Below are 12640 nucleotides of genomic sequence, written 5' to 3'. Positions count from 1 at the left end.
AAGATAACTGAAATACATCACAGGTGATATCATTTGCTGCTCAGTGATTGCAGTATTCTAGTCTGCATCTCCCCAAGGTAATACATAAAACCTGGCCTGTTAGTGGGCCCTGAGGACAGGGTTGATGACCACTGGTCTAGCCATTACAATTTGGCCCTTGTCAAAGTCGCTTAAATCCTTACACTTGCCCATTTTATTTTGCTTTCAACACATCAACTTTAGGGACAACATGTTCACTTGTTCCTGTCCAAGCCACTTTCAGATGCCATTGTAAGAAGATAATCAATGTTATTCATTTTACCTGTCAGTTGTTATCACGTTGTGGCTGATCAGAGTATCTCTGAAACCACGCTGTTTGGATCGGGTAGTGAATGGATTTAACTCCTGCCAGGTATTTTCTTTTGCTGGCTGAGTCACAATAGAGAGATTTCTTTTCACTTCCTATGATGGAGACTCACAACTTTTGGCACTTCCAGTGCACTATGGCAAAGCACATGCACTATGGTGCCCTGTGTCAGAATTTTGTGACATGTCCGAGTTTTGGGATGTTTTATGTCAGAAGCCTTTTGATGCCTTAATTCAACACACATTATATGCATGTTCATGCCTGTACATGAATGCACTGCACAATTATAAATGGGCCCTAAATATATTTTGAACAAAGCATTATAATCTACCTGAATTTGGTTTTATATTGGCTTCCTGCAATTCTTTATTAAGGAAAATTCAGAGGGGTCAGCACAGTACTGTCAGTCTAACACTGTGAACATGTTTACAGTTTGGAAAAGCCAAGAGGGATCTCATTTGTGTAGTGCATTGTCCATTCACATGCTTGTATAGATCCCTGACCAAGCTGCAGTGCTTAGCTGCAGTGTAATTTGCAGGGAGGCCAAAGGCCTGGTTGTAATGTCTGGAAGATGTCCCTGTGTCACAAACAGAATGACAAATAAAATGGCAGGCTAAACATATAGGTATTTGGGGGAAAGGGGAGATTTTGGACTGTATATGAGGCATAGGAACCATGGGTACATTACCTCCATCCCTGTTTGACAATTCATTGAAGAAAGAGATTTGGGATTTTGTAGGAAGCATAAAGCTGGGGGGGGTGTACCATGATACAAATTGTGTCTGACTAGTTCGTTATATAACTGTAATTACTAAATTTCAATACAATGCACATTAAGAGTATAATAGAATAAAAATGTATTCCATATATGATGTGTACAACCAAAAAATCATAATAATATAGCATAATAATCCATAATAATAATAATAATAAGGTCAGACACATAACCCATTTATTGCACGATACATATATAAATGTGCATGATTGTTACAACATAGTGCAATAAAATAGAATAAAATTTATGGAATGACCCTGACTGTAAAGATGATAGTGACCTCCACTCATCAGGACCAGATGCTTGATATATATCTATAAGTATCTATTATTGCAATATCTTGTAACAATCATTGTTATTATAATTATAACCTCTTTCTTCAAACATATAGGTATTTAGCTATTTGCATGGTGTTCAGCTTAAAGCTGAATTCCAGGAATTCTGCCTCTTTTGTAAAAATTGCAGGCATACCATGAGTTAATTCTAACGTAGTGCTTGCTGCCTCATGGACTTATCCCTATTATTCATATCAGACAGATTTATTGTACTCCAGGAAGATAACTACTGGAGCTCCAACGCTGCTCACTGTGGGTTCCTTCAAGAACAGAGTCGCATTAGCTGCTATGCTTGCCCCTTCCCTTCTTCTGCCCATTCACAGAAGCCTTTGTATTATGTGAATTAATTCACATAATACAAAGGCTTCTGTAAATGGGCAGCAGAGAGGAGGGGCAAGGATATGCTGTGAGAGTAAAATAAACCTGTCACATATAAGTAATAAAGATAGAGTATAAGTAATAGAGATAGAGTCCCAGAGGTTATATGGACATAGTGTGCCTGCACTTTTTGCAAAGTTGCTGAATTCTATGAATTCAGCTTTAAACTCATAACATCAACACCTTTTATTGTTCAGTGCAGAGTGGAAGGAGTAATAAAAACTGATTCCGGATTGGCTGTTGTGCCCAACTCCTTCCCATTTTTTTATACATCAGTGGCAGATTCTCCCTCCCAGCACACACATATTCAGGCTCGGTTTACATTTATGTGAATCAGATGCATTTTGAACCACATCTGAGTCGCATACCATGTGAACAAGATCGGCTTTCAGTGAATCTGGTTCACATATATACAGGCGGTGCAAATTTAAACATGGTCGGGTGTGTTTTTCAGTCTGGTTCAGGTATGATTTCAGTGTCAAATTCTCACCTGAACCGCTGAATGGAAACCGCACCTGACTCCGCACCAAAACCGGACCCGCATATATGTGAACCCAGCCTGACCAGATTAGTAAGTACAAACAATATGCAGTTGACACATTTTTGCTACAATTGTCACACCACTTAAAAAACGCCAAATTCCAGGGATCATTTCATTTTTAAAAGAATGTTCAGTTTTACAATAATTACCCCAAGCAAAGACCAGGCCCAGGAAAACAAACCTTGGAAAGTACCCAGCACTTTGGCTATAGCCCTGCTAATACACATTAACAAACTTTTTAAACAAGAATCAATTTTCGTTCAAGGAGCCCGAACGAACTGCTCTTGATCTTCGCTAACTCAACATAAATATTTTATGGCTTTTCTGCTATAAAGTTTGCCATTACCCAGCAACAACAACATCATTAATTGAAGTGAGGCAAAGCACTATATTTTAAGCCAGCTTTTTTTCGAACCAAGGGCTCCCTAGACTGCGGCATGGGCGGGGTTAAATCATTCCGGGTCTTTGGCAGTGAACAGATACAGTTTGACAGTCAATTTCAGCCAGTAATATATGTCCTATGGTGCATGGTTGGCAGCATAATAAAACAGACTGGACTTGGGAGGAATATGTATGATTCAGATGACATGGTTTTTCTAGGTAGCAGAATTTAGAGGCTGCAGACTCCCAGCATTGTAATGCAAGCTATGCTTTGATAAAATGCTGAATGAACATTATTTGCAGCTGTCAGAAAACACAAATCACCTAAATAACAGAATTTGTGTGCGTTACGGTGCATTTTATATTTGGGCTTATTGCTTTATGCCGGGATATATATCTCTTTCCATCCTCTGCAAATAGACAAATGGATGATGAATGATGGAATGGACAGTCATATTTAATCAGAATCCTAATGGAGAATTAAGAGCATATTTCTATAATATGTCATAGGGTAACAATGTATTGAAATAGTAGCTGCTGAAAAGAAAAGTTGTTAGGAACTTTCATGGGAGAAAATTGTCATGTATAAACCCCAGTATAGGAAATAAGAGTGTGATGTTTGGTCCTTCAGTTATTTTTTCATCTTTCCATCCATTACCGTATTTTTCGCTCCATAAGACGCACCTGACCATAAGACGCACCTAGGTTTTTAGAGGTTGAAAACAAGAAAAAAAAATATTCTGAACTAAATGGTGTACTAAAATATTTTCTAGTGCCCATGAAATGCAGAGTGACCATTACCATAGAAAATGCAGTGACCATTACTATAGAAAAGCATTGCCTTACCTGATGTTATCCCAGCGGCCTGTCCTGTCCTGGCCTATCCCTCCTGTCCTCGGTCTGTCCTCCTCCTCCTCCCTGGCCATTGTTCCTGAGAGCCGACTCCTGCCTTCGCCTCTTCCTCTGGCCACCCCTGTCAGAGTCACCGGCCCTGCATTTCTCTGCCTCTATGGTGCCAGGCTCCCCGAGGGACAGCTGGCACTTCTCCCTCCTCCATCAGGCCACTATGCACTAGGTGGTTGGGTACGGCTGAGTATCGCCGAGTGTGGCTGGGTATTACCAGGTATTGCAGGGTATGGCTGGCTACGGCAGAGTATTGGCTGGGTATGGCAGAGTATTGGCTGGGTATGGCAGAGTATTGGCTGGGTATGGAAGAGTATTGACAGGGTATGGGATAGTATTGGCAGAGTATGGCAGAGTATTGGCAGAGTATTGGCAGGGTATTGCAGAGTATTGCAGAGTATTGGCAGAGTATTGGCAGGGTATTGACAGAGTATTGGCAGGGTATGACAGAGTATTGGCAGGGTATTGTAGAGTATTGGCAGGGTATTGCAGAGAATTGGCAGGGTATGGAGGGATGGCTGTGACTGCAATTGTCACAGAGCAGTGCTGTTGGCACTACAGATGCAGCCCACCACGCTGCTGCCATCCGATCTCTCCCCTCCACCGTACAGATCTGTACACAGAGGGGAGAGAGGAACCGGCGTCATCATGACACCGGTTTGTTTACAAGTGATCACTTCGTCATTTGACGGAGCGATCACATTGTAAACGGCCGATGGGTGCACCAAGATGGCTGCCGCTCCGGAGCTAGGCCGAAGCCGCGGAGCACTCCGGATCGAGGCTTGGGGCGGTGCTTATTGTATATTCGCACCATAAGACGCAGGAACATTTTCCCCCATATTTCTGGGGGGAAAAGGTGTGTCTTACAGTCTGAAAAATACAGTAAATCTTCTGCCCTTGTTGTTTAAACTTCGGATAGAATTTTTTTTTCTGCCAGCGAATACATTATACAGCCCACCTCCTCTTTCTTTCTTGCCTAGGCTTATGACATCATGCACAGCTCTCTCTCTCTCTCTCACTCTCGTGAGAGTTTGCCAGGAAGAGAGGGGGGATGAGTCATAAGAGGGCCAATGAGAGCTGCAGGGATGCAGAGCTGGACGTGTGTCTATGTGTGTCTGTATAAATCCAGGAAGTGAACAGGCAGCAGCTTCATCTGCCCACTGTTAAAATGGATGCAGCCAGACTTAGCTAAGGGAGATTTGTGCAGCATATTTGGCAAGTACAGAATCACTGTATATATAAAATAATATGCAAAGTGGTTGGAGGGAAGCTTCAGAATGGCAAAGATCTTTTTATTACAAATTATATGAGCCGACTGCAGGTCCTCTTTAAAAATCTCCATAGGCAACGCTTTAAAATTTTTTAGTGGTTACCTGTTTAAAGTTACAGAGGAGGTCTTGCGCTACAATTATTGCTCTCACTCTAACATTTGCGGCGATACATTTTTCTTATTTATTTATTTTTACACTGTCCCTTTAAAAAAATATGTTTTTTTTATTGCTGTCACAAGGAATGTAACATCGCTTGTGACAGTAATAGACAGTGACAGGTACTCTTTATTGAGGGATCTGTGCTCTAGAAGACCCCAAACCCCTCGTCTGCACTTGAAAGTATTCAAAGCACCAAGATCCACGTTTTTGAATACTGAAATTTTTGGCACAATTGGCTGGTGAGTAAACCAAAGGTGAAATCGCTTCCGGGTTTCTACATCAGAGACCAATCAAAGCCAAATCCGGCTTTGTTCTAGTCTCCGGCCATCCGGTGGACACGGAGGCTCAGGTCTCCCGGTGGCACAGGAGACCTTGGCGAAACTGCGTAAGGTGGCAGGAGGGGGGCGTCATCCCCTCCTGCTACTTGTAGTAAAAGCCGAGCAGCTGTTTAGCTGCATCATTTGTTACTACAAGAAAACCGACCTTCGACTCTAAAATACGGTACTGGGGTGATGCCTGCAGCTGCAGGTATCACCCCGATACAACCACTTAAGCAAAATGATGTGCAGGTACGTAATTTTGCAGGAAGTAGTTAAACTGGTTGTAAACCCTCACATATACCCAGAGAAGTGACTGGCCTCGGGTGATACACAGAGATGAGTCTTCCTTCATACATTGTACCTGCTTACCTGTAGTCTTCTCGTTTCTACATCAATTTAAAGTGCTGAATTTATAAAGCTTGCCTGAGATGTCAGAAAAAGGGGACGGAAAGCTGAAATTACACTCTGCAGAGCTCAATGAGGAGAGTTCTGAGAGCTGATTGGAGGGAGGAGACACACCCCCCTTCACACAGGAACAGAGCTGAAGCTGTCAGTCTGTTGAAGGTCCCTCCTTTGTCACCATTTTTCTCTTAGTGTCAAAATTGTCAAAAATGATTTGTGCTGATAGCAGAGGAACCAAGCAACAGACAGAAATGACACTTAAGCCTTGTACACACGATCGGATTGTTGGCCAACAAAACCATAGACTTTTGTCCGGAGGGCGTTGCCCCAAACTTGTCTTGCATACACATGGCCACACAATTGTTGGCCAACAAATACGAATGTAGTGACGTACTACGTGGTTTTTCAGCTCTTTAACACCACCCTTTGGGCTCCTTCTGCTAATTTAGTGTTAGTAGATGTTTGGTGAGTGTTGATTCACGCTTTTCATTTCACACCTTTCATTTTGCACTTTTCAGTACGCGCTTTTCAGTTTGTTTTTGACTAGCCGTCCGTCAACCAGCCATGATGCAGAATCGGAGGAGATAACATGTTATTTATTATTGGCCTTGGAGTTATTGCTTTCACATTATTTTTTTAGTTGAATAATGATTTGATTTGATATATTTTCTATATTTTTGGATGCATAGAATGCACTTTTTGGTTAAGTTCTATTGGCAGATAGCATGTTTAATTTTATTTGTTTTCTTTTTTTAATGCACAATAAAAAAATTGTGTAGAATAATACTTGGCTATGTGTTTTACTTCAAATGACAGTTTGGGAGTAGGCAGTTACATTTAAAAAAATACAATGTAAAATTGACAAGGGACACCAATATAGTCGAGCTGGGTGGGCTCAGCATTGCACTCCGCGACCACCTAGTTGTGTGACCATAGCAAATGAATTCTCGCTATTAGCACACTAAAGTTCCTCCCTGCCAATCAGGAGGCAGGTCTGTTAGACCTGTTTCCCCATTGGTCAAACCATCAGGCGATCTTATGCCTAGCGCTTTGGCAGAAGACACACGGCAGAGGAAGCTAGAGGAGCGGACACCGGGGCCACCATGTCTGCTGCCCGCACTCTAGGAGAGGACACCACATCCCACCATACGGGTAATAAAGTGCTGTGGTGGTGGGGGGGGAGTGCCATACAACGCTGTCGGGGGGGGTGGGGGTGTTGTCTGTTTGCGGCCACCCCCAAAGAAGAACCCACCAGCCGAATCTTATGCCAACTGCTAGGGGGAAGGATTACTGCACAATCAGATTCAAGCAAAAAACTTGCAATGCACCATACATAAGATTCTTGCAATTTAGCACTTGTATTACCTTAGATTTGCTTTGGACAAGGACAGTTTTGGTTCATAGGGGTCCTCTTGCTTTTAACAGGGAGGCAGGTGTAAAAGAAAAAAAGTAAAAGAAGTGGGAGCTGTATATGATGTTTAATTTTCAGCTTGTCAAAATTGAACTAGGCAAATAATGGCAAGGATCTTCTGCAAGTCCTATGTAATATGATTTATATCTGAAGCCAAAATGTGATACCCTACTGCATTTTATATGTTAAAAAATTATGTAAGCCGACATCATAGGGGAAAAGCTTGGTAACTGTATGTGTGTATGCATGTATGTATATACTGTGTGTGTAATATATATATATATATATATATATATATATATATATATATATATATATATATATATATATATATAAATAATGTATGTATGTATATACTGTGTGTGTATTATATATGTATATAAATAATGTATGTGTATGTATGTATATACTGTGTGTGTATTATTTATTTACACACACAGAGTATCAGAGTATATACATACATACACACACACACACACACACACATATATATATATATAATGTATGTGTGTGTATGTATATACTCTGTGTGTGTGTGTGTGTGTGTATATATAATGTATGTATACAGTCTTTATACCTGCTATAGGGAGTTTTATATCAAACTACTTTAATTCATTTGCATCATTATCATCAGAATATGGAGAATACCACTTCAAACATCTACTGTATATCATTTCTATGGGATCCGAGTCCTTTGCTCACAGCTATGTTTTTGTTACAGACACAGATCCGCGTGTCTTGGAGAAGCAGGAACTTCAGCAGCCAACATATGTTGCGTTGAGCTACATCAACAGGTACATGTGCATTTCTTTATATTACCAATATCTTTTCTGTTTGGACTATTTTGACATGAATTTATTTGAGCATTCTAAAGATTAAATTAAAGTCCCAGTGTCATTAACTCCAAACTGTTTGGGATGAGCTGTGAAAGAAAACTGTTTTGGCACCACGCGTAGTCCCCTACAAGCATCTAATAAGGTGGTGACTGATTCTGGAACTGAGCTATGGAAATTGAGGCAGCCGAGCCACAACATACGACAGTGCAGCCAGATTTACGACGCCATGAAAACAGCTTTGTTACTTTATTAAAATATTTGGTCATATTATGGTTTTTAGCAGTTAGAGTCAAAGAAACGTTATTAAGTAATTTCAGTCATATTTGCTCAGAGCATACTATTGGGACACTAGGGGCAGGTTCTGACCCCATTTTATATTACTCACATTTATGAGGTGAATATTTCAGACTAGGCTTATGATTACAATGTTATGGCTTTCCTTCTGCTTACCAACCTGGTTATATCTTGTAAGTTTTCCAAATGTCCTTCAAGAGCCATAATGGTCAATACATGTATGTTGGTTCTTGTGTGTGAAAATGCACAAGGATAGCATGGGCAGTTATTGAAGCCACATTTGTAAATCCAGCCAAGTCCTATTTATAGAGCCTGGTCTGAACTCACTGGGGTGACAAGGAATTACTTAAAGAGGGGGCCCAACGAGAAACTGCTTTAAAACCCCTCAAGAAAACCTTGGCAAAAATGTCATCCTCAAAAAGGATAGAAATATGATGAATCATAGATGATAGAATGCAGTTATTGTTCAACTAAACATTTTCCGTTCGGCTACTTTGTGGTTTCAACCAAAGTTTTTCAAGCCGGTAGGGCCAACAAAAGCTTGAATTCAGCAGAAATCAGCCAAAATCCAAGCCATGTATACCAAGCTAAACAAAACAGGAATGCAAATTAATACATGTGCCCCATCTGTTATGAAGACATGGGCTTTTTTTCTCTGAGGTAATTTATTCACGTTGTACTATTTTGTACTGGACAGATATGTGGTATAGAGGACTTTATACCCAAGTTCCATTCTCAGCCAAAAAATGTTGGCCAACACTCATCTGAAGTACATTTTAAGATCAGCCCCACCTTAAAGCAGAACTACGCTGCATCTGAGCACTAAAAACGCTATTTAACCACTTCAGCCCCGGAAGGATTTGCCCACTTAATGACCAGAGCATTTTTTGCGATATGGCACTACGTCGCTTTAACTGACAATTGCGCGGTCTACCCAAACAAAATTGACATCCTTTTTTTCCCACAAATACAGCTTTATTTTGGTAGTATTTGATCACCTCTACAGTTTTTATTTTTTGCGCTATAAACAAAAAAAGACTGATCATTTTGAAGAAAAAATATATTTTTTTTACTTTCTGCTATAATAGATATCCCAAAAAAATATATTAAAAAAACTAATTTAGTCATCAGTTTAGGCCGATATATATTCTTCTACATGTTTTTGGTAAAAAAAATCGCAATAGGCTTATATTGATTGGTTTGCGCAAAAGTTATTGCGTCTACAAATTATGGGATAGATTTAGGGACTTATATTGTTTTTTATTGTTTTTATTGGTAATGGCAGCAATCTGAGATTTTTAGCGGGACTGCGACATTGCGGCGGACAAATCTAACCCCAAATTACACTTTTTGGGGACCAGTGACATTATTACATTGATCAGTGCCATAAAAATGCAGTGATCAATGTAAAAATGACACTGGCAGAGAAGGGGTTAACACTAGGGGGCGATCAATGGGTTAAGTGTGTTTCCTCAACGTGTTCTAACTGTAGGGGGGATGGGCTTATTGAAACATGACAGAGATCACTGTTCCAGATCACTGGAAACAGTAGATTCGTGTCATGTCACTAGGCAGAATAGGGAAATGCCTTGTTTACATAGGCAGTTCCTTGTTTTGCCTCTCCTCACCACGATTGCGGGCCACCGACGGACATCAAGTCTGTGTGCGCCCACTATCCTGCTTTTACGGACTAATGTACAGGTACCTCGGTTCACGCAGTAGCGCTGACCTGCCCCAGTATATCCACGTGAGCAGGTCGGCAAGTGGTTAATTCATTTTTTATTCAAAGCAAACTTACCCATCTATACACATCTAAAAGCTTAATTTTGCTGAGAAATCACTTTGAAAAACACCCTTTCTGGCTTTGGCCATCTTAAGTAAGGGCAGATGATTCATGTAGCATTCACTTCCTGGAATCCATTGCACTTAGCACAGGCATGCATGCAGGAGGGTTTGCTTAGCTAAAAAAAACATCTTCCCCTCCTCATGACTCCTGGCATGTGTGAAATAATTTGCCTAGGCCTGGAAACCATGAAGTAACTGAAGAAACTTAAAAAAAAAAAGTTTAAAACAAGTAAATATGAAATACTTTCCTATATATTTACTAATGCTAGCAGCATAATGAGTAAAAATATTAACTGGGAGTGAAGTGAAGTTCCGCTTTAAAATGATCTTTGGTTGAACTGCCCAACTAGGTAGTTAGTAACAGGTAACACCAACCTTTTCCAGCAACCAACATTTCAGGATTTGATTCGATTCCAAGTCCTGCAAGATACCTCATCCCTAGACCTCACTTTTCTAGTTGTAGAGAATAATATCTACTTCCATGAGGAGCTTGGCCAGCACAGGAAGTAATTAGACACTCCCAGAAAAGGAGAGGGTTATGGACTCTTTAACCCCTGTAGGCAGGGCTGGCGCAAGGATTTTTGACACCCTAGGTGAAACCTAATTTTGCTGCCCCCCCCTTGGCTTCACCCCTGACTCCATCCCCTTTGCCCTGCCCATGTATACTTTACCTTTTTAATGAAGCGCCCAGCAAATGCAGCCTCACCAATGCCCATCAATGAATGTTTCCTTGCTTCCATTCATTCAGGAGTCATGACAGACTCAGTCCTCCGCTGCCACTGCTCCTCTGACACTATGGGGGCTATTTACGAAAGGCAAATCCACTTTGCACTACAAGTGCAAACTACAAGTGCAAAGTGCTCTTGAAATTGCACTGCAAGTGCACTTGGAAGTGCAGTCGCTGTAACTCTGAGGGGTAGATCTGAAATGAGGGGAAGCTCTGCTGATTTTATCATCCAATCATGTGCAAGCTAAAATGCTGTTTTTTATTTTCCTTGCATGTCCCCCTTGCATCCACAGTGACTGCATTTCCAAGTGCACTTTTAGTGCAATTTCAAGTGCACGTTGCACTTGTAGTTTGCACTTGTAGTGGAAAATGATTTTGCCTTTCGTAAATAACCCCCTATGTGCGAACAGAGCAGTGGCTGCCTGCTGATGTTGAAACTTACTTGTCTGCTGCAGACAAAAGAGAGTAGGAACACCAGTGACCGTGCACCCTAGACAGCATTGCGCCCTAAGCGGCCGCCTAGTTTGCCTAGTGGTAGCACCGGCCCTGCTTCTAGGGCTCAATGGGCATGATTCCCATTGCAATTGTGGACCAATATGCATTCAAACAGTTGAAATCAGTGAAGAGGTTGCTGTGATTAGTATAAAATTGTGGTGAATACCGTGCTGTCAAAGCAGCTGCCAGCACCGCAAGTGACAATTGCAAAAAATGCTGATTAAAATAAAGGTGTAGCACTAATTTGCAAATGGAAATGGAACCAAATGAAGATGATTAGTGTTTAAACATTAACACCATATAAATAAACATTGTGGTTGAACCATCAGATATAAAGTGCAAAAAATAACCACACATATATAAAAAGAAAAAGGTGAAAATCCACGCTAAAGAAATTGAAAACAGTACAGTAAAACACTAAAAATTCCAATCTGTGACGAAAAGTGTTAATAGATGAAAATATATATATAGATATATATCTATATATATCTATCTATCTATCTATCTATATATATATATATATATATATATATATATATATATATATCTATATATAGATATATAGATATATATATATATATATATATATATATATATATATAGATATATATATATATATAGATATATATATATATATATATATATATATATAGATATATATATATATATAGATATATATATATATATAGATATATATATATAGATATATATAAATCTTGCTGAACTGGAATGTGGTTTACAAACAAGTGTTTATAGTGCATGAAAAGTTATAAAGGAAGCCACCACCGATAATACTGAGGCTTACCGGAATGTATGGAATCAATAAGGCATATGCCCCGTGATAATACTGAGGCTTACCGGAATGTATGGAATCAATAAGGCATATGCCCCGTGAGTCGTTCAGACTTTGCAGTGATTGTACACCGATGATTGGATGACATCAGCAAGTATGGACGTTTGGAGCACAGAAATGTGTTGTAAACATACTCTCCTCCAGGGGACCCGAGTCAAAAGGAAAAAGGCTCCAGAGGTATATACCATAGTATGGATTCACACATGAATGGTCTCTCCATGTGTTCAGATTAAGAGCTCGTAATCTGAACACATGGAGAGACCATTTATGTGTGAATCCATACTATGGTTTATATCACTGGAGCCTTTTTTCCTTTTGACTCGGGTCCCCTGGAGGTTGCTGTGATTGACTACAGGAATCCTTAGCCA

General features: G+C 40.2%; 1 protein-coding gene across 1 annotated transcript in view; it reads left to right on the top strand.

The window, feature by feature from the left end:
* The window catches only part of JAZF1 (JAZF zinc finger 1), a 404878-nt gene that overhangs the window by 200230 nt on the left and 192008 nt on the right, over positions 1-12640 (top strand). Inside the window, exon 2 of the mRNA XM_077491352.1 lies at positions 7944-8016. Coding sequence (XP_077347478.1) covers positions 7944-8016 — 73 coding nt within the window. The remainder of the gene's footprint in view (positions 1-7943; positions 8017-12640) is intronic.

Source organism: Lithobates pipiens, unplaced genomic scaffold, assembly GCF_037356315.1.
Source record: "Lithobates pipiens isolate NorthernLeopardFrog02 unplaced genomic scaffold, aLitPip1_a1.2 Scaffold_19, whole genome shotgun sequence".
Taxonomy (NCBI): domain Eukaryota; kingdom Metazoa; phylum Chordata; class Amphibia; order Anura; family Ranidae; genus Lithobates; species Lithobates pipiens.
This window is presented reverse-complemented; position numbering and strand designations above follow the sequence as displayed.